The sequence below is a fragment of the Cinclus cinclus genome, chromosome 25 (assembly GCF_963662255.1).
Source record: "Cinclus cinclus chromosome 25, bCinCin1.1, whole genome shotgun sequence".
Lineage (NCBI taxonomy): Eukaryota > Metazoa > Chordata > Aves > Passeriformes > Cinclidae > Cinclus > Cinclus cinclus.
This window is the reverse complement of record NC_085070.1, coordinates 7,240,927-7,267,788: the sequence shown is the minus strand read 5'-3', so window position 1 is coordinate 7,267,788 and position 26,862 is coordinate 7,240,927. Positions and strand designations below refer to the sequence as shown.

The 26,862-nt window shown below is 46.8% G+C and overlaps 1 protein-coding gene across 1 annotated transcript in view; it reads right to left on the bottom strand.

Annotated features, from left to right (window-relative positions):
* KMT2A (lysine methyltransferase 2A) overlaps positions 1 to 26,375 on the bottom strand; it is a 39,249-nt gene extending 12,874 nt beyond the window's left edge. Inside the window, exons 1-21 of the mRNA XM_062508682.1 lie at positions 26,037 to 26,375; positions 17,406 to 17,475; positions 13,696 to 16,361; positions 12,256 to 12,433; positions 11,674 to 11,908; positions 10,684 to 10,748; positions 9,781 to 10,152; positions 9,091 to 9,164; positions 8,351 to 8,479; positions 7,384 to 7,497; positions 6,105 to 6,251; positions 5,754 to 5,849; positions 4,837 to 4,957; positions 3,959 to 4,072; positions 3,444 to 3,628; positions 2,693 to 2,866; positions 1,768 to 1,878; positions 1,447 to 1,520; positions 743 to 936; positions 323 to 429; positions 51 to 188 (exon numbers count right to left, since the gene is read on the bottom strand). Coding sequence (XP_062364666.1) covers positions 51 to 188; positions 323 to 429; positions 743 to 936; positions 1,447 to 1,520; positions 1,768 to 1,878; positions 2,693 to 2,866; positions 3,444 to 3,628; positions 3,959 to 4,072; positions 4,837 to 4,957; positions 5,754 to 5,849; positions 6,105 to 6,251; positions 7,384 to 7,497; positions 8,351 to 8,479; positions 9,091 to 9,164; positions 9,781 to 10,152; positions 10,684 to 10,748; positions 11,674 to 11,908; positions 12,256 to 12,433; positions 13,696 to 16,361; positions 17,406 to 17,475; positions 26,037 to 26,375 — 5,703 coding nt within the window. The remainder of the gene's footprint in view (positions 1 to 50; positions 189 to 322; positions 430 to 742; positions 937 to 1,446; positions 1,521 to 1,767; positions 1,879 to 2,692; positions 2,867 to 3,443; positions 3,629 to 3,958; positions 4,073 to 4,836; positions 4,958 to 5,753; positions 5,850 to 6,104; positions 6,252 to 7,383; positions 7,498 to 8,350; positions 8,480 to 9,090; positions 9,165 to 9,780; positions 10,153 to 10,683; positions 10,749 to 11,673; positions 11,909 to 12,255; positions 12,434 to 13,695; positions 16,362 to 17,405; positions 17,476 to 26,036) is intronic.
* Positions 26,376 to 26,862: the final 487 nt, after the last annotated feature.

Here is a 26,862-nt window from a genome sequence, read left to right as displayed (position 1 = left end):
GATTCTAAATCAGCATTAAGTTTAACGAAGTGTCCTTTGCTTGTACCCACCAGCTGCTTTCCCCGGATCACAGCCATGTGCACGTTTTTGAGAGAACCATCATCATCTTCAAACACTTCTGCTGACCACAAAGCACAGTTCACGTGTGTCCATTCGTTTTGGCCAATATAGAGAAGACGTCCAGCATCCTAAAGAACAGAAGGAAATTCTTTTCAAATGTTCTAAAGGACACAACATTGCACAAAAGCTATCCAGCCTATCCACAGTACCAAATCTAGAGCAAACAGACACCTACAGAAAGGGGAATGGGGCAGATACTCACGTTAGCACTGTCATCACCATATTTCAGGCACAACGCACACTGCCTGTTGTCTTCCACATCTGGAGGTGGGTTCAGTTCAGGACTATCCTCTCTGCTTCTGTCAGAGCCTTAGAGTTAAAAGAGAGAACAATATTTATTCTTGAAATTCAGGGCAGCAAAAACTCATCTGGAGATATTGTCAGTAAGAGAACAGAGTAGAAGAGTTTTCAACAGCCAGTTCGGAAAGCAAAGCACACATTGGCCTCTGCACAACCTTCATTCTGGGGGAAAACAGGTGGGTACAAAAGCATTCTTGGGTTCAAGCTCGGCTTAGAAACATCTCATATGTTACTGCCTCTGAACGATTTCAGGTCACAGAGGTCTCCAAAACAGCTGCATTTCTGCGCTGGGGATTGGCAATCCTGACATCAGTTCTCTTACCAGAGATGGGAGGTGTAGGAGGATGTAGAGGAGTTGGTGAATCCGGTTCTCCAGGCCCTTTGAGTTTTGGAGCTGGAATGATTTTCTTCATCAGAGGGGGCTGTTCAGTGCAGTTGTTCTCTTCACGCTCCTGCCACTGAGCATAATTATGGTCGAGCGATGGGGGCAGCACTGCATTCGGCAACATACCACTGCTGAGATGCAGCAAGGAGTCAGTGTCACACCTGGCTGCACCAGAGGTCCTTATCCCCTGTCTACCAGGGCCTGCCTACCTGACATCTGCCCCCCAGTAACAACTCCATTAATTACCTACAGCCCACACGTTCCCCACCAGCCACATTTCAAGGTTTGTGATGTGGCTGGCTGCTTCTTTGAAGGGTAACAGATGCAGGAGGGCTACTCCAAACAGGGGTGTGAGAAGAAGGAGAGGGAAGGAAGGTCAGGACTGACAAGCCAACACACAGTACACCTAGTTCTAATTAAGAATTTTGGTTACTCTGCTTTGGTTACTCTTCCCATGTACAAAACATGGGAATGGGATTACTGTGTAACTTCTTAGGGGAAAAAAAAAAAAAAAAAAAAAAAGGAAAAGAAAAAAGGAAAACCAGAAATTCCAACCCCGCAAACAGGCTCTTTCAATACATTGTGCTTGGCCAGCTGGCAAACAGCAGGGTGTCGCAGTCAGATACAGAACAATTACTTACTTGCTTGTTACTTTATTTGGCTCCCAAAATCTGGACTTTTTTACACTGAACCATGGAAAAACACGCTCCATTTGCTAAAGGAAAATGACATCCCATTAGAAAAGTTAGTCAACACACCAAAAAATTTAAAGATGTTCAGCCATAATGTACTGTAAATGCACAACCAGTAACATTTCATTAACATTAACAACTCTGACAATGTATTATTTTACTCCTGGAAAGACCCAAGCAAAGCTAAAGGTGCTGGCCCTTTGGACTCCAACATCTACAAGCAGTGGTAGGATACCAAGCAGATTTTGAAGTAACTGTAGGCCAGCTCACCCGAATAAAGAAGGACTTGACCATGCTGTTGGCTTTCTTAATCTCTGGCTGCCCCCCATCGGCATTAATGGCTGCCTGAATTATCTTCACGATGTCATCACTAAAATCCAACTGTAAGAAATCCATAAAACTTCACATTAACATGATTGTCTTTTGCACAGCTATACCACCCACTAATTTCTTAAGGCATCCAGTGAACATTCAGATGACTGTAAGACTGAACCAGAGCATCAACTTAAAAGCAGAAAGGGAATTTGGCCGTGAAGAAGCAAGCAGTCCTCTACGTTTGTAAACTGGCTGGCAGACCTGCTGCCCCCACAACCATTCACTTCAGCTGACTGTTGACTGGTTTTAAATCTGACAAATTCACTGTCTCAAAAGAGAGATTTGACATTTGGTAAAAGATCTGGTAAAAATCTGATGCTGCAACATTTGCCAAGCACTTTGCAACGTACAGTGTTCCTCAAGACTACGAATTCCCCAGGAGAAAAAGAAGAAAAGGCTGCTCTATGCAAAGAGAACTGATTTGGTCAACACAAGCATTTTCTGTAAATGACCCCTGAAGAGATCACCCCTCCACCCATGAACCCTTAGTTTCCAGCTAACCAACTGCAGCAGGGCTATTTGGCCAGACCTTCAGTCAGAATTTGCATGTTCAGGATGACCTGAACATTTAACTACATAAATGTCTGACTAAGAGCAAATGGGATCTAACCAAGTACCACTGCTGGCTACAGAGAGCCCCACAAAAGCATCAGTCACTTGTGTCTGGATCAATATTAACCAGTGCCAGCCAGAACTATTCTCAGCAGCACAATAACCTGCTTCCTTGCTCCTAGAGAAAAGGAATAGTTATGAACATCACATGTGATAAAGCAATTCACAGTGTGCAGTAATAGAGCAGAACATGACAACTTTGACATACCACAGAAGTGTAACTTCCTTGATCCATTTTTCTTTTCACTCCTTCCAGATCCAGAAGTTGCTGCTCCTCCTGTTTGCTGACTTCTGTTAGGACAGGAGGATCGGGACCCTCAGGAGAGCTTCTGGATGGGATACTCTCTTCTGTCTCAGGGTTTAAATCAGGTGGTTTTGCTGCCTGTGAACACCAGCAAAGAGAGGGATGTTAACTACTGAAATGCAGCTGCTCCTGATGATACACTCCCAAGCCCATTTACTGGTCCAAAGATTCTTGCTAATGTGAAGGGAAGAGACCCGAGTTCTTAATTTCTGTCCAAAATGTAGGGGCAACAAAGCAACGCTCTTAACCAGCTTTCTGCTGAGACCTGTAAAATGCACAGCAGGACAGAGCCATCAGGCATAAGGATAAAACTCATTGCTCAGAAGTCTTATTTCTGAGTGTGTTATTTCAAGACAAAGATCCTGTTCTTCTGTCAGAAAAGCACCTTCATCATCACAGAGCTAAATCCTCCCATTCCTTGGAGAACTTCACCCTGTTTTTCTTTCAGCTTCACAAATTGTATCACAGATACCCACCTCTCTGCATCCAAAGGAATCAACAAAATAAAGAAAAAATATAAATAAATCACAGCATGTTGCTCCAAGTACGATGCAGACACTTCTCCAGTATGAGGCACAGCAAGACCTCAAAAACTCAACTGAATGCCAAGTACACTTCAAGCCAGAGTAACACCACCAGGCAGGCTCCAGCTTACCTGTCGATACCGCAGTAAGTGGCTGGTAGTTCTGGAATTCAACAGGGCTGTTAAAACCTGCCTCAAGGAAATCTGCAGCTCCTTTTCCAGTGCCAGACGCCATTCTGCAGGATGCTGCTCTGTACAGTTAATGCACGTGTATGCAACGCTCTCGGGCAAGTTGGAGAGTATCTCATACATTTCATCTGGAGACAAAAGCCAAAATAACTATCTGAATTGCTTTACTGTGGGATACAGGGACAAATCCCTGCCCTGGACTTAATGCCTGACACTTTTCATATAACAAAAGCCTGTTGCACAGGTAATTGAGGGACACTGCCTTTGAGGAAAGTCCTGTGCATTCGGCATGTCATTTGTATTAGCACTGGCTTACCTGTTGTCACTCTACAGGCATTTTTCAGGTAGGTCACAACAGGTGAGCGTGTTAAAATAACACTCTAGTAGAAAGGTCCAAGACCTGATTGCTTTGGTCTAATCACTGTTCTTCGGTACTGAGGGGATGAGGATTTCCTTACCAGAAAGGTTCTCACATTTGGAGTGGACCCAGCGGTCACACTTCCCACACTGCATCATCTTGCTTTCGTAGTCGTCATCATCATAGCATTTGTCACAGAGAGGACAAAAGTTTCCTGCAAACAAAATGGGATCTTATCAGAAGTCTGGATGCCAAACACACCTTAAAGTCTGTGTGGTTACTTACTGGTGTGCTAAGAAAGCAGCTCCAAGCACCCCTCCCAGTAAACTGCCAGCACAGTCCCCTCTACTGTTACAAGGCTGCAAAAAATAACTTGGAAGACCACCAACTACTTTAGAATTCCATGGCTGGAGAGCCATTTTTTGGGCATGGCGAGACAAAGTACAATATGCAAGAGCAAAATGAAAGGACAAAGATGGCAAATAGGCAAGAAGTGAGTTGGAACATTCAAGACATTCCATCCTAAGATTCTTCCTCAGAATGTCCTCTGAGGTTCAAAAGCATCACGTACAGCAACTAACACAAGGAGCAACCACTTTACTAAATAGAAAATAGAAATTTTGCTTTTAAATTGCTTTTAAGTCAGAAGTATTTTAAAATGTCTTTTTCTCAACTGCTATTTGAAACCCCGGGCCAACAGGTGTGTAATAATTCCTTCATATGGCAGAGTGTTTACATGCTGAAAGCCCCAAACTCTGACAATAAAGCAGTGGTGACTTTGGTGAGCCACTGCACAATGTAAGATCCTGGCTTTGAACTGTTATGTGCACTTTTAGGCTCAACTACAACCAGCCTGCATTGCTGCCTGGACCATGCCAAGCTCAGATGCCATGCTAGCCCTCTGCCCACTCACACTGGCTGATTCAAACCCAAGCAGCTGAGAAAGCTCCTGCTGTGAAGAATCACAATTTTACACACCTTTAGCAAAGAGTTTGGCACAATCATGACACAGGGAGAAGTCATGAGACCACTGTGCATCCCACCCTTTGCCCGGTGTTGTTGATCCACAGCTCTTGCAGCGAACACATTTGGTACATATCTGGAAAAATAATTCATTTGGAAAGAATTACTTGCTTTTATCCAGCAGTTTCTGTGCTTTCAACACATTTCATAACTTTCATTATTTCATGAGTGCAGAGATGTTACCCAATAGAACAAGGAGTTTCAAATGCTGAAAGCTTTCACTGAACAGAACCGAGCTCACTTCCTTCATGCCCAGATGGTGATAATGCCACAAGAAAAAACACTACATCAAATCACAGTATAGTTATTTTGTCCTTCATATTTGCACTGAAGAAATATCACCTCTCCCTCACATAAAACACATGTAGGCATGGTAATTCTTTTGATCTAAAGTACAGTCATATTTTAATAGTTTTTAAACTCTGTACATTGTAGAAGGAAATGTATACACAAAGTCTTGGTAGCAAATACACTACAGGCACTTGTTTAGAACAAAAACTTGAAAGACACAAATTAGCAAATTAATCAAAATTGTCTCTCAATACCAGTATTAATGGGTTTGTTAACGAAGTAAACACATTTTAAAGACCTTCCTCCATGTTATGGGACTATGACCAAAAAATTCACTTGTATCTTACAACTTACTACAGCTGAAAAAATGGGTAATCTCTTCAAAAATTCAGCATTCTCAGAACATCTTATCAACCAGCCACCTCACAATCTATTTCCAAATGTACATTCTGATGCAATAGGTACCTTGCCTCAAAGAGATGAGGAACTGCATCAGAGCAAACCAACAGCAGAGCTCTGCCCCATGCCATTACCATAAGGCAACAAATGAATTACCCGAAAAAGTAATTAATATCCCTCACCCAAACTTTCTTTTTCTTGGTGGGTTTTGTTGGGTAGTTTGGGCCCAGGCACTCAGGGTGATAGCTGTTTCGGCACTTGTTACACTCCAGCAACTGCTACAGGAATAAGGGAAAAAAGCATTGGTACAGACACCCTGCAAAGGGATGCAAAATTCTGGACTTTCTCATTTTTTACTGGATTCCCCCATTCAAGTCATAAGAAAGAAGCTGCAGTGGAGCAACTCAAGAGGCCTCCTCCCCAGTGCACAGAGAGACTGCTCCTCGTCCATGCTGGCTGGCTGACCTCTGGAGCCAGAGGAGCCCTGGGTGCAGTGGGGGTGCTGCTGGGTCTCCCAGTGGTTTTTGGGGTACCTTGGTGGCCTGGTGCTGTCTCCCACAGACATGGCAGAACTTGCAGCGGCGGCAGCACCAGTTCTCCAGCTGATCTTCCTGGGGCCGCTCGCTCTCCTCCAGGCAGAACTTGTGGAAGGGCTCACAGCAGACCTGGCAATATACAAACTGCAGGGGGGGAGAGGCAGGTTTTAGCAAAGCAGAAACTGCTCCAAGTTCCCAAACCAGCCCCCTTGTGCTCTGAACTATTTTGAATTCTGCTTTACAACTGACAGAACAAGATTTTAGGAGGAAAACTCCGCATTTCAGGTAACCTAAATACCGATTAGACACCTCACAGCCACTGGGAGTCTGGTAGCTGTTAACTAAGTGCTTTGAGCATTCATAAAGGCCTATAGGGCTCTTCAGGATCTCCTTCCCTCATTTCCTCCCTGTACTACAGAATAACTGCACCAGAAGACACACTTGGTGCATGAAGTAGGGACATGCAGAGCAAAGAGTCCCTCCCTCCTTCCAGCCCACTTTGCCATTACAAAGCTCTTCTAGTTTCCCTGCATCCTGTACAAGGGTGGTCGTATCAGAACAATCATCCTCAGAGCACAGACTCTGCAGGCTCACAGGAGACATGGGAATCGTTTGTCTCCTGGGGGCCTGACTAAGAAGGTGATGGCTCCATGCCCCACAGGGCCTTCATGGACCTCAAGTGCACTGATGCCTGCATCCAGAACTTAGCCTCCTTTTCCCATGTGCACTCATCAAAACCCAGGCCCTCCTAGAGCAATTGCACCCAGGTCAGATGGTCTGAAGATGATGAGAAGGCACCTATCTAAACCTGGAAATTCATTTAACACATCTCAATCCAGCTCTTTAGGCAGCACCAGAACCTTTCCAGTCATGTTGCTGTAACAGTTTGCAGCTTTCGGCAGGTACGGACACACCTGGAAAAGTCAAGCCTGCCTAAAACCCTTTAGCACCATTGGGCAGTCTTTCTTATTTCAGGTTAAAAAAGAGCAAAGCTCCTGCTTTACATCAGACGTGAGTTCCAAATTTAGAGACATGGGTACTTTCAAACATGCTGTTCTTCACAACTTATACACCTCCAAAAAAAGCACCATTGAAGTTTCCAAACTGATTTTAAAAACCTTGCACTTTAGCATCTTGGGAAAAATTCTAGCAAGGACAGATTTACAGGTATTATTTTACTTTCTTCTGGATTAAGGTCGTTATAATTTTTATTTATTTATTTTTGTAACAATACAGTGCTGTAATTAAGTCATCAACAGCCGAACACAATCTTTACCTCCACATGTCCACTGCTGGCACAGAGAAAACACACCACCCTGGGAGTAATAGGTACCGAGGTGACGATGCCTAACCCACCCATCTCCCAAACATTCTCCACTTCACAGTCCTCCTGAAAGTACAAAAGGACACATCACCATGCAGAACAAGGCAACACGACATCAGTACAAAATGCTCACACCACTGCTCAGTTCTGGGCCTGTGATTAAGACGCCTCAAACTGAAATAATTTCAACGTGCTCCTCAGTCTACTTTAGAGTGTATTCTGTGAGAGTCACACCTCGGCGCTGTTCCTGCCAAGAGACTCAAAGGCATGCTAGAGCCTTCCTGCTAGGGAAAGCAAACCTAAGGAACGGGACAAGGCTTTTCACAATTGCACAAGTATTACTAGAAGTGAAATTTCAGAAGAATTACACTTTATTAAAGCTCCATATTTGTATAAAACACTTATGAGATCTCACTATGATCTCCGGTACCAACACTTAATAGATGGACTGAAAAATTATTAGGAAAATATTTTATTATAATTTCAACACTGTTGTTCAAAAATGTACATGATTTATGATTTCATAACCCCAGATATACCCCAAACGTTGTGAATTACAAGTTACTAACATTTTCCCCAAATCTTGTTGGCTCAAGTTGCGGTAAGGTTTTAAAGTTCCATCTTAATGGAATAATTCTTCATAAACCTCAAATTCTTGCTCATCCTCACACATTGACAGTTAAGGTTTTAAAGCTTTAAGTGTCTCTTCATCCAGTATTCTAATTATAAGAAAAAAAAGGCATAACAAGCTTTTAAAAATCAACCAAGTGACTTGTCATGAGGCTCCTATTTTGCAGTTCCCTCTGAAAGGTACCAGATACACAAACTCAGCAGTTACTGCCAGCACTTTCAGGGGACTCTAGTTCCAGTGTCTGAAAGCCAGGGGACATTCAAATACTTAAAACATTTTGTCCTCTACCTTGAAATCCACTCGGATTCTGTGGACTCCATCTGTAGGTGGCTTTTGCTTGGAACTGCTGCCGTTAGTCAGAGTGCTGAGCAAGTTCAGTGTGCTGCTCTCTGGCTTGCTCAGAGGAGGGGGCTTTTCCTGGTCAAGCAAAGGAGCCTGCATTAATCCCAACTCTGGATGTTAGAACTTAACCAGCAGTTACATCCAATGCCATAAATAATTGACGGACAAACCCCCAAAACAGCACAAAATTAGCAAGTGTTACAAAGCTGCAAGTGACCATTCTACAAACCATTCCCTAAGAGCATTCCATATGCAATTACAGCTCTAATTCCACGTGCTCTACCATCACACTGTTCTTTCATTAAAGCATGGGTTGGTGTTTGGATGCAGTGGGGCAACTCTGGGTATAAACAGGCTCTACTCACTTCTCCCTCACGTTTATGTAAGACAATTAGACAGTTTTTTTTCCATGACTGAGCTATTTCTGAGACAAAGGTTGCATTTTTTATGGAAAAGCTAGCCTCCACCCTCCAACACACAAATCTTAGATACCAAAGTAACAACTGAACTGAATCTTAGGCACAGGACACGTTTTTTGCTATCCACATACCGCTACAAGGGAAAACCTAACATCTTTAAGAACCAAATAAAAAAATCTGCAAAGCCTTAAGCAATATGGTTCTACTTTCTAGACAGAAGTTCCAGGTGCTTGAGATTTTACTGACTGTATAAAAAACAGTATTCACCTTTTCTTTTGATTTCTGTTTCACAGGGAAAGTTGGACGGGGAGCAATTTTTTTCTGTTTGCTTTGTTCTGTGCCTAGGAAGGGGGGGAAAAATTATGAGTATTTCAAGTAACTAACAGCCACCTGTAGAGAAGAAAAGGGAAAAAAATCAGCTGGGTAATGTGCGATGAGTTTTAGACTAGAACTTTTCCACCCTCTTCTGTGGCTGCGCCTCCCCAGCTATGAGCAGCTTCTCTGAGGTAAGACTAGAAGAAGAGTTTGCTTTCCTCACAATCTGGAGCATTGTGGGTGCAAAGCCACAGAGACCCCAGAGCTGCCTGGCTGGTGACTGTTCACACTGCTCTGCACTACATACAATAGTGGACTATACTTTCGTAGCAAAAGATTACATCCTCCTGGTTTCACATTCAGAATGGGAAGTTGGCAGACTTAACAATACTGAAAACACACTTCAAGACTGCCACAACTATACAGCTCAGGAGTCCCAACCAGGATAGCCATCTTTCTCCCTGCCCTAACATACACTGTGGCTCAATAAAAAGGAAGCCAGCTCTAAGCAAAATTTCCAAAATAATCTGCTGAGATTTCAACACACCATAAAGCATTCATCAGATTTAAAATGCACCAGCTTTTAGCAGTATTGCTACTTAACATGACTCAAACATATTGAGGATAAATAGTCCCATTTACCTATTTCTGGCTGGGGAGTCTGCTTTTTCTTGGGCTCAGAAGTGCTAAGTTTAGGTGCTTCTTTTTTCAAAGGTCCTGAGCTTGGTGGCTGAGAAGGAGGGAGCTGGACTGGCTGGGATATCTGCTTGCTAGTCTTTCTGGTACCAGATGCAGGGACCTGTTTGGGCTCTGACACAGGAATGGAGGAATTCCCATCCTCATGCTTTTCCTCAACAGGCTTACGGGCAGGCTCACAGCTCTTCTTCCCAGAATTGTCCTCTCTTGGTACAACAGCCTGAGGAGTTGGTTTCTGTCCAGAGTCCAACTGGCTTTTTCCAGAATGGCTTTCTTTCTTCTCATTTGTCTTGGATTTCTTCTCTTTCTTTTTTGCAGCTAAGAGGAAGAAGCACAGATAAAGCAACACAAACAAAATAGTGTGACTTCAAATGATCTGCTGCTCTTTTAAAACAAGGATACAGACACTTTGATTCAGAACTCTGTTGTTCTGTCATACAAAAGAAAAAACTCTACTCAAAAAAATAAACTTGGCTTGTACTTCAGTCCTTGTTCTCTCATACCTTGGGCCCCTACTTTGCAACAGCAATAAGCAACACCCTCCTGCAGTAACACTGCATTCAGAGCTGAGAGCAGACTTTGTGAGGAAGGAAAAGGAAGCAAAAGGAAGGAAACAAACCAGTCCAGTCAGCACCAGTCCACTGCTGAGAGACACTGTCATGTACAATGTCTGTCAGTACTCACATCTCTCCTGCCCCTTACACCTGCCACCAACAGTGCAGGCAGGCTGGCTCCCAGCAGAATAACCTTCATAAGCTCAGTGTAGCTAAAACAACAGCAGAGAGAGCAAAACCTATGAGAAGAAAACTTCTGTCTTGTCCTATATTTAAGGCGAGTCTTTTAGCCTACCTTTAGCTTGCTTCTGGAGATAAGCTTTTGAAGGCATCCACTGTAGATTCTGACATTTCCTCATTCTAAAAAGAAAGAACATGTCATGAAATCAGAACAAACATGTAGACATTAAAAAGACAGTCTGTAAATACTCAACATAAAAACTGAAAATAACATTATCAGTACACACACTACTTTTGTTCAGACAAAACCAAGTACTCTTGGAGTGGGACTTGATTAGGGGAACAATCCTTTTGCTAACTTTATTCTACTTATTCCCCATTTGTCTTCTGTAGACTGGGCCAGGCTTTGTTTCTAGATCCATTCCTGTAGGAGGGCTCATGGCTCTGAAACGCAGCTCAAAGTTTGGGCAAAGCTGCTGAGAGCAAGACTCTTTCCAGTCTGCAGCCTGTTCTCACACAGTAATTCTCAGTGCAAGGCTTTATAAATAGCTCTTATACCACAACAATCTACTGGTGCCACTTCAGCTCCTGCCTTTTCCAACAGTTTATCTAGTTTGGTAAAATACATTTAATACTGCAATTAAAAGAAGAAAAATGTTCAGTCTAAGTGATATGTATAAAAAATTACAGATTAAACCATGGAAGAGTGGCATATAAGCTAAATAAACACCAGCTTGAAAACACAAGCTCTTCATTAATGCAGCCTAGAAGAATAAGGTAAGTATGTGAATATTGCCTTCCTTGCAAAATCCTGTATTGCCTAAAAAAGCCTCAGATCTTCCTCTGAACAATCCTTAATACTCCACCACTTCTATCAAACTGAGGAGAATAAACTAGAAGTGAACTTGAGAGAGAGAGCTCATAACTACTGCATGTTGAATGATGGTCTTGACTCTCATACAGCCCTTACTTTGATCAAGCCTCAGACCAGGTCAAGCACAGTCCAAGCCCATGACACAGGACTGCTGTGTCCTGGCCCAGAGCGTGGGTACACGTATCCCATTCAGAGCAGGGATAAGCTCAACAGCTTCTCAGACACACTTACTTGCAGCACTGCTTCTTTATATTGCGCCCACCAAACTTGGGTTTGTCTAGACAGTTAGTGCAGACACCACAGTCCTCTGGAACCTGGCAGCCCGAGCACTGCCCGCAGCGCCTGGAGCGCCGGCCCTTCTTCACCGGAGGTTCTTGCTGGGCCTTGTTTCTGGTGACCGGCTTAATGGGCTTGATTGGTGGAGCAAGAGGTTCAGCCTCTTCTGAGCCAGCTATCGATGACTTATCTACCAAAAGAACATTTCTAATGTCAACTTTCTGATGGCAAAGAATGTTTCAGGAGCTTTTAATTCAGCCCATGAAGCCTAAGTCCATCTGCAGAGCCACCCAGCTGCACGTGCTTGCACGTATACACGTGTGTAAACACGTACATGCACACGTCCTCCTCAGCTAAACACCAAACACTCGTATTTAACACAATTCCTAACATCTTAAAGGATTAACCCTGCTTGAGTGGCACTGTAATGGAGAGCCCAGAGCTCTTTAACATACTTTCCCTTGTTAATCACTTGAAGTCCTCATTTTAAGCAGTCAACAGAAGCTGACTTTGTATGGACCCACAGATGAAACTCACCATCATTCCCCATGGAAGACAGTATCTTCTCCCGTTCTTCCCATGGTAAGGCACTCAGAGTGGGCATGTCATCAGGAAACACTGCTCGTTTGCGGCCCAGGGCAACAGCTGCTCTCCTGCAAACATGTTTTATTCGTGGTCCTCGGACTGATGTTTCTGATGAATCACTCTCTTGCCCCTAGATTTCAGAACATGAGAGCACACAGTATTCCTAAGAAAGTTATCAAAATGAGGCTGAGAAACATGTAATAGAAACTTCTAAGCAAATGATATCTTAGCTTGGAGTTTGTAAGAATCAGGATAAAAACAGCCTTGGTGTTCTAAGCCTCAGTTATCCAACGAAGGAGAAATGCAAGGGAATGGGAGTTTGGACTCAACTGGAATTACAAGGTAAGTCTCCATCCACTACTGGAAAGCAAACTTGCTCATGAAGCCATATTATCAAGGCATTGACATTTAAAAATTAAGAGTCCACTAGAACTGGAGCAGCGCTTGGTGCTGGCAGATACAGCAGAAGCCTCAGTGGATGAGGCCGTTTGAGAGCATTGTACCTGCTGATATTTCAGATGAGGGGCTTGGGTTTATTGATGTGCTAAACAAATGGAGCATTTTTAGTTCAATTTTCCATGTTTTGGTAAGATTCTGGAATATCTCCCACTGAAAAAACCTTCCCAAATAAGCAACAGTGAAAAATCTGGACTTCTGCTACACCAGGCCAGTCACAGAGCTGCATGGACATCTTCATTTCAGAGACAAACAGCTGAAGGCTTCTCCGTTTGAAATATGTACTACTGATTTCCAACACTAGTGCTGCTGCAAAAAGTTTAAATAAAAAGCATTCCCTGAAAACATATCTCACCGCCCTTTCTGGCAGGTAAAGAGGTCTGCAGAAAAGGGTGGTTTTGGGGTGGGGAAGAGGGAAAAGAGGAAAGTGGAAGGAAACAGTTTCCCAAATCAGGTGCAAAATTCCAATGGATCTTCCTCCCTCCTATAAGTGAGAGATCACTGCGTAATTAAAAAAGAGAAAGATCAAGAAACTTTCCTTCAGAAGCCAACTACACTCAAGGAGGGCCCCCAAGAAACCACGAGGCCAAGACAGACACTGCATTTTGTTGGAACCACACTTTTCAGAGCAAGTACTATTCTAGATAATCGTTTGCTCAGATTTATTCAGAGAAACCTAATAAGCAGCTATGCTGTACTGGTCTCCAAAATCCATGCAGCTCCCCTCTGAGCTGACTACACAGCAGCTCCCTCTTTCCCTCAGCTTCTGCCCAGGGCTCCTTGTTTTCGGGTCGTTTGCCATCTGTTGCACTAACAGCTGCTTAGCTCGGCACATTAATTCTTCACGCTCAGTATACAGAAGCTATTTGTGACTTTCAGGACAAGTTCAAAGTAAGATGCGCTCTAGCAAAAAACCCAACTTGGAGAAAGGAATACCTGTGCTTTTGGCTGATCTGCTTGCTTGAGGGACTTGCTCTTCTCAATCTTGTACAGCTGGGCTTTTGCCTTTTTCAGAAGACTGGCTACCCTCTTGTCAGTCATTGGCAGTTTGTCTGCTTGAGCCAACATAGAACTGATGGAGGAAGCAGAATGCTTAACAGTGCTTGATGAAGGAGCAGAAAGACGCAGAGCTTTTTCCTTCTCCAAAGATGGCACAGTAGGGCTGAGGTCCAGGTCTGATTTGTCCAGCCCCCCTCTACCTTTCTTGGATGTTTTGGTTTTGACAGCTGGTGTATCTACGAGAGCAGCAGTGGAAACGTCTGCCGTGGGATCTACTGCTGTAGACTTCTTCCGCCCAGCAGTTTTTTTGGCAGACGATGATGCTGCAGCGTCTTCACTGACTTTTTCTTTGGGTGTTTTACCTACAGGAAACAAAGCAGCGCTACTCTGTATTTCTGACCCTTTTCTCCTTTTCTCTTTCCTTGATTCCCGTTTGTTCTCCTTTTCTCTCTCTCTGTCTTTCTCTCTGTTCTTGTCCTTCTCCAGGCCTTTGTCAGCATCTTTATCTTTGGAGAGTTCTTCTGCTGCCCGGTCCTTGTTTTTGCCTCTCTCTGTCTGGGGACTTGATGTGAACCAGGGGAAGAGAGGAGTAGGGCTACCAGATGAGAAAGGCTCTGCTGGAGCACTTGTCTGCTTCCTTGGTCTCTGGCTTCTTTCCGCTGATTCCCCAGACTGCGACAGGGAATGGGAGGGAAAAGTAAAAGTTGAATTTAAGGCACTAGTGGCAAGAGAACTAACTGAAATACTGGTTAATGAGGAAGAGACCGAAGACTGTGGGGTGAGAGTTGTCAGGTCAGAGGTACTAAGCCTTCCGCTCCTCGTCCTCATGGAGTGCGAAGGAGATCTGGGCTCTGATCGGATGGGGCTGAATGCTTTCCTCTTCCGTCGCCGGGAGGACGTGCCCGTGGCAGAGGTCCCTGTAGTGGAGCGACCGACTGACGAGGGCAAAGTTACAGACTCGAAGATCCGGGAGTGGGCCTCACTGGGTGTGAATCGTGGTGCTCGCAGCAGAGGACTTCTCTTGTGCATATCAAACCTGGCTCCAGAGTGAAGTGAAAAGAGACGAGTGGGAGCTGTGGCACCTGGTGTTGAGAAGCCAGATGCAAAGCCAACATCCTCCGGTGTTAGCGGCGGGGGTCTGAAGTTATCAAAGATCGGTTTGCGAATAAGACCCTCTTTGGCATACTTTGCTGATGAGAAGTACTGTGGCTCTGACCTGGAATGTTTCAGGGAGGTCCACCTAAACGTCGGTTCTCGCAGAATTGACTTTCGTTTCTCTTGCATCGGGGCAGCAGAAGCAGGAAGAAAGGGTGAGGCTAACGGTATGGTTGGAGGCATGAGCCAAGGGGTATGGTCTGAGATGCTTGAAGCAGGCTGCAGCGGTGGGGGGGGAGTGAGCAAAGGGGGAGGAGGAGAGGAGGAGGACTGCTGCTGCGGCATGCTTGGTAAGGCTGACAGCTTTTTTGCAGTCCTTTGGCCAAAACTTCTTTCTGTTATCGAAAACCTTCTATTTCTCCTATCACCATTATCATTTTCAGGGGACTGAGAAACAGGCAGGGGAGTGTGAGCTTCTGGAGTATTGCTTCGCTCCTCAGAAAGCATCTGCATCTCCTCAGAAGCCTGGGAGTCTGTAGACGTATCCACACTGGGGCTGCTGGACCGTGAGGAATCTGAAGACATCTGAGATGAATGCTGAGAAGCGGCGCTGGATTTCTCACTGGAGCCACAAGATGTAGTGCTGAACCTGCTGTTTGGTGTGGATTCTAGTCTGGATATTTTAATAGGAGGATCATAGTCTTCATCCTCAATAAACCGCTTGGGTGTTTTGATAATCCGTGAAGAGATTGCACTCACAACTGGCATGATGAATTGTCGAATATTTTTGAGCTGGGTTCTCCCCTTCCTGCCCTGCAGTTTGGCTGCTTCTTTCTCAATCTTTTTTTGTGCTCCCTTTTTAGCTCTCTGCAAGAGTTGCTTAGCAATCGCAGCATCTGTCCTTTTGGTGGAAGGTATAATCCTAACAGGTTTAATCCTGCGTGGACTCTGTCTGACAACAGCCTTCTCGTCCTTCGTGAGAGGTGGTGTGCCATCCTTTTCTTTGCGTATCTTCTGGGGCTTCTCCAGCTGTGAGTTTAAGACTAAAGCTGAGGAAGTCTTTAAACGTTCAGAGGATGGTGGCCTGCCTCTCCTGCGCACAATCTGAACGCTCTTCCTCCCAATCTGAAGTTTTGCCCCAGGCTTAAATTTAGATTTCAGTGGGGAAAGCTTACTAGTTCTTAATTTCTTTATTTTAGTTGCTTGTTGAAATGTAGTGGATGGTGATCTTTTGATTTTTTTCAGACTCTCTTTTTCATCTTTGCTGCCCTTCGGAATGTCCGTCGTGTCCTTGTCCTGTGACAATTTGAACTTTACATTTGTAAGTGTTGGAGGTCTTCCTCGTCTTTTTTCTCCACTCTTTGACGCCTTCTTCTTTACTTTCTCCATGGATGTGGTTTCAGACTTGCTTGAAGGGGAACACACTGATGAAGAGTCTGACAGTACAGCTGAACTTCGGTCAGAACTGCTCCGGGGCCTCCCGCGAGGTTTCCGTGGACTAGATTTAACTGAGAAGGAAGTAGAGAATGCAAGGAACATTATTAAATTTCTCCAAGTGTGGGATAAGCATTAGCCAGGTCACACAAGTACCTACTCAGTATCAGTCATGCTGCCCATACATCGCAAAAACATTTCAGATAATCAACACATAAAAATAGTTTTATCACTACATGTAGGGAGTACCTTCCCAACAAACCTTTTTTCCCACGTAAAACACCACACAGATAACTTGTTTTAAAACTAAAAGCTAGTCTTTTCCCAACAATTACATATGGCCCAGTAGCAACCTAATACTGAGAGGGAGCAGTAATTTTCAGGAGCACATGCTACCTTTAAAACACATGAATCTTTAGGTTTTTTTTAAGCAGATCACAGCCAGTTGAAAGAAAAAAAAAATCCTTCTTTCCAAGTGCCATCCATCCGCACTGCTAAAGGAGAGGTCAAGAGAGCAAGAACAACCTACACAAGGCTTATACAAGACAATTTACTAAAAACTGGTTTTAGCTTTGAAGCACAGTCAATACTCAGCACTGACTTAGAATCATCAAGCACAAGGCTTGATTCCCCACCGTGACCAACGCATTTCATTGCACCCTCACCAAGCCCAGCTATTTCAGTTCAGGATCTTCCCTTGCACTAGCATGGCACTCCATCAGAGTATGCTCTTGAAGCCAAGCTGAACAGATGATTATGGTGGAAGTGCAGAGTGCTCTGGTGAGAGGATTTATTGACAACACAGGCAGTAAGGAGTCTATTGAAAGATACTGAAATAGTCAAACCAGTTTTAGACCCTTACTCTTTAAAAAGCTGCCTCTCCAGAACACTGCCATGAGGTTTCAAATACTGGTGGCATCAGTATAACTCTTTTACTCAAAATTTCCCTCTTCCTTTACAGATCAGATATAGAGAATCCAAAAGTACCTGCATTGAATCTAAAGACTGGTATGGCTTTTATGGTGGATGAGATTTGGTGGAACAAACAGGAGAGGCACAGCAAAACCATCACAAGAGAAAACAGAAAGTCAACACCCAATCTTTCAACTTGAACTTACCTGTGGGGGACCTGGTGGGACTTCGTACTTTGACTTCTTCATCTGAACCAAAACCTAAAAACTGTTCATCCTGCAATGAGAAAGCAAATGGAAGTTTGAGGACATGGATATTAATGTTGAAATGAGCTCCACTGTGATCAAAGCACAGCAAGGATTGTAGAGGATTTTCCTTCCCCAAAAAAAGATACTGGCATTTGTTCTCCTAACAAAGAACTGCTAAAATGGAAATACAACTTTTATATACACATACACAGCAACTACAACTTACAGCTATGGGACAATCAAAAAGAGTTACAGGAAAACAAAGGACAAATATATACAGAAACAAACCCTTAATGCATAAAATCTGCTGCTCTTATCAAACAACAAAGATTTCATCCTGTAAGATACTATTCAAACCACCCTAAAGACACACTTCAGCAAAAGAAGCATTTCTGAGTATATTATTCTAGTACAAACACAGCCAAACTTCCTGCAAACTTACGCAAATCCTCTCTTTTAAATTCTCTTCAGACTTGGTCTTAAGGGAAGATGAAAACCTGACTTCTCCTGTGAAGCTCCTCCTTCTGAAAGAGGCATGAGGTTAAAGGCTTGCTGTCCACATTGAGGCAGGAGTCTGTAGGTGTCAATCCAGTTCATCTGCCACCAAAATGTGTGGTGACATCTTTTTGTTTCTATGTCATTCCACATTTCCTAAACCATTTTCACCTCAAATATTTAGTTGGCCAGTCTTAACATGCCTATGAACTTTGGAAACAGAGATGCCACCTGCTTTTCCTTTCAAAGCACTGTGCAATGTAGCTGCTAAGCTTTAAGAAGGGCAGGCACTGTGAGGACAGTATCCTGCATGCGAAAAGGGACAAGACTGTGAAAGAAGAAGGTGAACTGCACAAAGAAGCATTTTTTTGTGTTCTGCCTCATCTTTTTTAGATGGAATTCCTACTTCATCTACTTACAGGGACAATCAGGAGAAGCATCTCAGGTAGTGACACCACTGTCCGATAGAGAAAAGGAGCAAGGCTTTAGACCAAAATATTTCTCAAAATTTTCTGCCTGGTTTGTGTCTGATGAGCCCCATTGTAAAGAACTCAAACACAGTATGCCAGGTGGACATCCAGGTTCTCAATGCAGATAATGCTTTGGCCAGTTAAATACAACATGTACCCCCTTGGGCTGCAGTTAATCATTGTAAGCCATCACCAGCACATACACCTGCTGGAGCAGGGAATGGCCCTGCCCCTCCTCACATCTCTGCTGCCTATTTGCTCTTTGGACTTACAGCAGAGATGACAAGAAAACCAGAAAAAGCAATGATAAAGCAACATAAAAAACATGTTAATAAAATAATATGTTATAAAATGTTAAATGTTATATATTATGTTATAAAATAAATAAAAATATGCCAGAAGACATTGCTTCTGCCTGAGACACCTTGCATCACACAGAACCCCTGAAGGCCATTCCCAGAAAGGGAGAAGCCACTGCTTCCGAACTTCACTGCCGCAGCACCGCAAGCGAGTAAGAGCAGCTGCGGGAGTGCCCGGTGCTGCCCGCTCCCTGCGCTGCCCGCTCCCGGCCCTGCCCTGCCCCGCTCCCGGCCCTGTGCGCTCCCGGTCCCGGCCCTGCCCCGCTCCCTGCGCTGCCCCGATCCCGGCCCTGCCCTGTCCCGTTCCCGGTCCTGCCCTGCCCCGCTCCCTGCGCTGCCCGCTCCCGGCCCTGCCCTGCCCTGCCCCGCTCCCTGCCCCGCCCCGCTCCTGGCCCTGTGCGCTCGCGCTCCCGCTCCCGGCCCTGCCCCGCCCCGCTCCCGGCCCTGCCCCGCTCCCGGCCCTGTGCGCTCCCGGTCCCGGCCCTGCCCCGCTCCCGGCCCTGCCCCGCTCCCGGCCCTGTGCGCTCCCGGTCCCGGCCCTGCCCCGCTCCCGGCCCTGCCCCGCTCCCGGTCCTGCCCCGCTCCCGATCCCGGCCCTGCCCCGCTCCCGATCCCGGCCCTGCCCTGCCCGTTCCCGGCCCTGCCCCGATCCCGGCCCTGCCCTGCCCTGCCCGGTCCCGGCCCTGCCCCGCTCCCGGTCCCGGCCCTGCCCCGATCCCGGCCCTGCCCGGCCCTGCCCCGCTCCCGGCCCCGGCGATCAACGCCCACTCGACACGCCTGCTGCCTCCGGAGCACGTGGGTACAGCAGGATGTAAACACCGCCGTGCTCTGCAGCACTGCCTGCCTGCGCTGGGCACCCAAGGGGTCCCAGCCCTGACAGAGCGAGGAGTTGTCAGCAGAGACAGATGTGGGCTGACACCCAGAGAGGGCACAGAGAAATAACACATACCTAAGAACAGCCAGATTTAGAAACACTAAGGGACCAGCTGCTCGCCCTGTGCGATTTCCTGACTTGCACTGGCCTCCAGGTTCCTGTGGCTGCTACAGATCTTTCCTTCGTTTTGTTATTCTGGGTCCTAAAGTGGCTAATAAATCAGTACTTGTCGTATTTTTGACAAATACCTGTTAATCTGCGATTACAACATTATTTTCAAACTGAGCTCTCTTTTCCAACGGGATACATTAATACTGGCTTTGGGCAGAGTAGCCTGAGAATGATCATTTTTTCCATTTCTTACCAAGCAGTCACCAGAAGCGTCTACAGCAAAAAGGCTCCTTCCACAAAACGATCACTTTCGTTTAATTTACAACACAAGCAGAATGACCAATATGTCACTTGTGTTTGTGTGTTTGGTGACACTCCTGAGTGTATTGGTGACCTCTGAATGGTCGCTATCACTACCTGAGAAGGCAACCCTGTGACCTGTCAGAGGAGATGAAAAAAGTCACGATGTATCACTCAGCATTTGCCAGGCTAAACCATTCAGCTGGCCATCACATGCCAAAATGCAGCTTTGAGGCAAACTAGGCAGGAACAGCCTCCCTCCAGTTTTTCAGAAATGTCATGACAGATGAAGAGTGATTAAAAACCATAAAGATCTTGAACATGGCCTCATTTACCTGAAAAACAATAATGCAATGCAGAAAAGGCCACTTAGGATTATAAATTAAAGGATGAGGGAAGGTTTGCCTCATGCCAGACTGAAGACTAACCAAGCAGGCATGGGATGATCTCTCTGTGGCAGCAGAGCTTCCACATACATTTCCCATTCAAACATTACACTATCCCAACTGGGTTCAACCTCAGAGTTGTGTGCATATGAAAAATGAACTTACCAAGCTACTAAAGGACAGAGAAGTTGCATGCAAATGTCTGTCATATTGCTCTTGAGCAACATTACTTTTCAAAGAATTTACAGTTAAAGATCTCAGAGGAAAATCCACCTTCAAAGGAGAAAATATACTGTAGGCACTAACTGATGTTCTGATCTCTGTCTGAGGAGTAACAGCATAAACCATACCACTGTGGATCTGTGAAGTTGCATGGGGCTCTCACCAGCACTAAACCAGCAATGCTGCCTCTCCAATCGCCACCTAAAAAAGTTTATTTTACAATACAGTCACCCGACCAATGCTGTACTTCCCATTCCCCATCTTGGGTTTGGCCCCAGTCAGGCAGCACCTCACTTTCTTGGAAAGGGATAAGCTATTTTTAGAAGCTCATTCAGATGCCTGCTTAGTGACTGCAGCACAACATCTACCAGACTCCTCTGTTTTCCGCAGAGTAAACACCCTTGGAAGCTGGCAGGTAGTAACCCCGAGATAAACAGCAGGTGTTGGGAGCAGAGCAGAGTCCACTGGGAGTTCAGAGAGATGCTTCCCAAGCCATTACTTATGATGCAGCTTCAATAATAAACAGCTGAGCACTTGGGGTGACCGTTACACACCAAATCAAATGAGGGGACATTCGTCCTTCCATTGTTTAATTCAACAAAAGCTTTGACCAGGAGTGACACACAGACTTTGCTGGGCCTTCACCTGGGAGCAGCACTGACCTACAGAAAACACCTTGAGATCACAGAATGGTTCTTGGCCTGGTCACCTCCACATGGCACCTCCCAAACTACACCACTGCAGCTGTACCCTCATGCATCACCCATGGCAATACAACAGTGATTAGGGCTGCAGCTTCCAGAGTCCAGGTTTTTTTAGAATTAGAAAAGACTATATTGCTCTTTATGAGCTGAGACTCAGGGCAGGTCTGTTACAACTGTATTACTGAGCATACAGATCTGTTTTGCCAGAGTCCTGGTTCCAACATGCATGAGAAATTCTGATTTATGCTTTCCAATCTGAATACAGAGGAATGCTTATCAGAACACCTGAAACACTCTCATTCTGGTCACAAGAAGTTTTTGATAATACCACTTCCAAGGAAGAGAGTCAGCCAAACCACTACCTAGCAAGATCCAGATTGCAGGTAGTGAAAGAAAAGCTCTGAAGTTGCTGTATGGATGCATTAAAAAAAAAAAAATCTTTCACTCCTAAACATATATTCCTAAAGAAACAGTACTAGAGTCAGACTATGCTCTGTAGCTCAGTTTGGGGGGAACAGCTAACCCCACTGGGGGAATTTTGTGGTATCCTTGAGAAGTGATGAACTTGAGGAATTACCTGTTTCCTCTAACACGGTGCTGTGAAACCTGCAGTTCAGCACTTGGGTGTCAAAACAGAAGTGCATGGTCAAGCACTGTTGCAAGTATGTCCCAGGAGCTTTCCAGCTGAAGGAAGCACAATGTCCAAAAGCCCCTGGAACAAACTCATCAGCGCACTGCTGCTGCTCTGAAATTGCCTTACCTGCCCACTGCTGGTGCCACTGGGATGAGCCACATCACCTTTCATTTGAAAACAGTTTCCCAAATTACTAGCAAACTTCCCAAAACGGCTCCTCTGAGGGTTTGGAGCACTGCAAAAAGCTGACCAAACCACAGCAACAGAAACATCACCAAGATGGTTAAAACACACTTTTATTTTCACACGTCTGACAAAGCAGCACCCGAATGTTCAGGAAGGGAAAGAGCACAAAGGAAGCTCCATCTCTTGGGCCATGATCTGCATCATCCTCACCACGTGCCTCTTGTTAGACAGCAATACCTACAGCAGTCCCCTCCCTGTGCAGTGACCACCTTACACCTTACCCGTGACAGGAAAGGCTCTACACCTCCAACTCACACATTAAACTCAAGCAGTCTGACAGTGATCATTCAACTAACACTACGTGAGGAAATTTTGAGGCAAACAGAAGAAATTATGTGTACTTCCAGCTCAGGTATGACCCAGGTGGCAGTATGGAAGCTAATCCTTATCCCCAGGATATGGATCTAGTACCATTTCCAAATATGCCAGGCATGGCTGGACATCCACAACTCCAAAATTCACCTCATAAAACATTATGCCCCAGGTGTATGGTAGCACAGAAGTGCTACCAGGGACACCACCATCACCATCCAACTACCAGCCTCGAGCTCCTGCAACTTTCAGCTGATACAGATTTATGGAGGTAACTGTCAGCATGCATCCAGCACACTCGCAACTTTTATGTCTCAAAGCTTCAATCCCCCTTCAGGGATGGGCAGGAAGCTCTAAACTAACAGGCAGAGCAGATACTCAATAACTATGTTTATGCTTCTTTTATACCAAATATTGATATAATGAACCAAGAAAACACACCAAATTTTTCTTGTTCCTACAGTGCCACTCACACCAAGCTGAGAAAGGTCAGCACACAGTACAAACACTACTGTTCAACCAGTTACAGCTTCACCATGCAAAAAGTTCCCCCAGCAACTCTTGTGGTGTTAAAATGAAGTATCAGAACATGGCTCCTTTAATGTGAGCTGGTTTCAAGATAACTCAGTGCAACACTGAGCTGCAGCAGAAGACAAGGGTTTGTACAGAGTGACTTGAATCTGAAGAGAATGCCCTGACACCCCAATACTCAGGTACCTTTTAAATGAGAAATGCAGTCTGCTACGTACTACAAAACTGCCAAGGACACAAGGCAAAGACTGAGTCTAATACTGTTCTGGACAACATATCTCCTGCATCTAACTTGGTGGTGATACCCAATTTTAACAGGCACCTACACAAGCACACGCAAGAATGAGGTAGAAAAAAATAAGCATGCGGAGCAGAAGTTGTACATAAAAAGGTAACACAGCTTCTTCCTCTGACTGCCTCTGTCTCTTGACCTCAAAGCAACTGCTCAGAGTTTATTTCTGACAAGGAATGCCAACTCGGTTGAAGACTGTAACTGGCTTGGCTCAGGGAGGACCCTCAACCTTGTGGAAAAAAGCAGCAGGAACACTGGGCAGCTACTGAGAGGACATGGTGAGCCCTAACATGAAGGGGGTCCTCTGGAAGCCCCCTTCTATAGGAACAGCTCCCAGAGAACAGCTACCACATGGGTACCAGAAACTGCCCCGTTCCTGCACTGCACACAGCTGCCCTGTCCTCTAGAGAGATCCCAGGCAGCACCCATGTGCTGACTTCCTACATGTGCCAGAGCTCTTTTCACACCCTTACCCCCACCTCACAGAGAACTTGTACTGCAAGACAGAACAGCAACCTCTGGTGACTGTAATCTTCAACAGGACTGTGAGGCATGCACAAGCCACCACCATCCAGGAGAAACATGTTCTTTGATGCAAAAATGTTTTGTTTCTTGAGAATCACCAAAGGAAAGGAACCAACTGGGTGAGTTAACTTGATCTGAGTATTTGTGAGGACCCTCTCTGAGTAAGCCTAAGGATGCTGCAAATCCAGAGTGAGGGAAAACACCTGGGGTCTGCCTCTGCCTGGTTCATGAGAGGTCAGGTAAATCTGAACTTACAAACACCAAGCCACAAATGAACGTTTATCATTACTTTCCACTGTATGCAATGTTATTAGAGAAAAGCTTTTAGCAGCAGCAGCTACACAGAAAAGTGATGTAATAAGTAGAGTTCTTAAAATCCAGGAGACACTGTGTTAATCAGCTGCCACACCTGCAATGCATTCAAGCTATTTTATTTTAAAGCAAAAATACCCTAAAGGCCAAACTCAAAAAGATATCTCAAAGATGTTTTAGGGCTTTATTGAGATGCAAAAATATACTTGAAGACAACCGGAATTAAACAAACCACAGCCCAATGTCATCTTGGGAAGAAAAAAAAAAAAAGCAACTTGCCTCCCCCCACATGAAAAACCTCCTGGGTTATTAACTCTGTGGTCAGCTTGGTTAGCCAGAACTCAGTCATTTCTATTACTGAACCAGCACTGGTGAGATATTAACTGCTTCCCAGAGGGCTCCATGAATTCCATCTAGCCACTTCTACTGCAAACAACAAAAAAAGAAGCATCCCAAAGTGCAGCCCCTGAGATGTGTTAATGGCAGCAGTGCAGTGTGCACACCAAGGTGTGCACAGGTGAGGGGAGGAGTGTCCCCATGCTCAGCTCTGTTCCTGCAAACACAACCCCATTCCTCCAGCACCGCTGGAGCTGCCACTCTACAGGCAAGGAAACCCTCCAGCTCAGGCATAAGCAAAGAGCTCCACTTCATGGCACCCAACAGAAAATGCCAAAACCAGGCCACAAAGACACAAGAAAACTGCATTTTCATGTGTGTTTTAATGAACTCTCCGACAGCCAGCAACAGGAAAGGAAACCAAGTGGCATTTACATCAAATACAGAGATACATTTACCTACCCTACAGCTGACAACCTGCCTGGAGGAGACAGAGTCAGCCCTTCAAAAATCAATAAAGCCCTCCTAGTACAAAAGACCTGGGGAATTCTCTTGCCGGCGCAAGGATGCCGCTAAGGAGCGATGCAAAACAAATGGGAAAAAGAAACGCTGCAGCTCGTAGTAACACACCCCCATCATGTCTTCCCTGTTCTGTCAATAGGTGGGTTGTTGTCGCACTCCCACTCCAGCTGCCTTAGAACAGCTTTAAAAAAATAAAAATGAAAGGAGGAAAAAGAGCAACTCAAAAAAAAAAAAAAAAGAAAAAAAAGAAAAGAAAAGAAAAAAAAAAGGAAGAAGAAAAAACGGAGCGCCAGCGCTCCGAGTACCGGCGAACGGTCTCTCACAACGGGCCCGCCGCCCCAAGCTCCGCCTGGGGCATCCACGGCGGCGAAACGGAGGAAGAGGAGGAGGAGAAGGGGGAGGGCCGGTGCGCGACACCCACCGCCGGGCCCGCAGGAGGGGCCGGCAGCCCAGCCCCCTCGAGCCCCCGCGCCCGGGGAAGGACGCGTCACCCCGCCGAGCATCCTCGGCCCCAGGGCGCACCGGGAGGCCCCCGGACCCATCCATCCTACCTCGCTCGCGGCAGCGGGGTGTGCGCACCGCATCCCTCCCCGCCGAGGGCGCGGGAGCAGCGGGAGGCGGATAATGGAGGCGGTGGCAAGGAGGACGCACCGGCGGCAAGTCGCGTGCGCGGGGAGGGACCCGCGAGGGCGGCCGGACCGGGACCGGGACCAGGACCGGGACCAGGACCGGCACCGGGTCCCGCCCGCCGACTCCCGCCCCCCCCCCCCCCCCCCCCCCCCCGCCGGGCGCGCCCTTTGTGCGGGGCGCGGGAGGTGTGTCCGGCGACGGGCGGGCTGTGTGGCCAGGGGTAGGTGGGTGCGCCCGGGTGTGTTCGGGCCGCCGCCGCCGAGGATGCTGCGCCCGGGACCCGCCCGCCCGCCGCGCCCCCCCGCCCCCGCCCCGCCGCCCCTCTCACCTCTCCGCTGCCCGCCTCGGTGCCGCAGGCCGCGCGGAACCGCCGCAGGTTGATGCCGATGGTGGCCGAGACCTGGAGCGCCGCGTCGAAGCCGGGACCGGCCGCGGCCGCGGGGCCGCCGGGGCCCGGCGCTGCCCCGCCTCCGCCGCTTCCCGCCGCCCCGCCGGAGCACGGGCCGCCGCGTTCGCCCTCGCCCGCCGTCGCCGGCGCCGCCGCAGGTTCGGCGGGCCGCAGGCTGTGCACGGCCGGCACCCGTAGGCGGGACCCCCCCGGGCCCCGGCGGCCCCAGCCGCCGCTGCCGGGCCGGGCGGGGAAGCGCCACCGACCGCTGTGCGCCATCTTTACTGAGAGGCGACGAGCCAGAGAGCGGGGCCGGGCCGCACCCCGCGCCCTGCATAGCGCTTCGCCGGCCCGAGGAGGCGCTGCATAACAACGAGTGCCATGCAGGTTGTGGGGTTCCGCCATCCCGCCGCCCCGGCCTATGAATAAGCCACTCTCGATCGGCGCTAGCCCGGCATAACGTTGGGCAATATGCAGGGTCCCAGGCCCGAGCTCCAGTGCAGCCCCCCGTCCTGGATAGCGCTGCCTCGGGCCGTCGCAGCCCCTCATAGCTCGCAATGCCATACAGGTGCGGGGCTCCTCGCGATCCGGCCCCGGAACCTGCCTGACATATAATCGGGCCGCAAGCAACCCGCATAACCCGATGGCGATGCCGAGCGGGAGCACGAGCAGCCGGCGCCCAGGACCGCGCATACTCCATAGGCGGTGCTGCCGACCCCCTGCATAGCGCCGGGCCGTATGCGGGGCGCGGGGCGCGGCCCCTGGC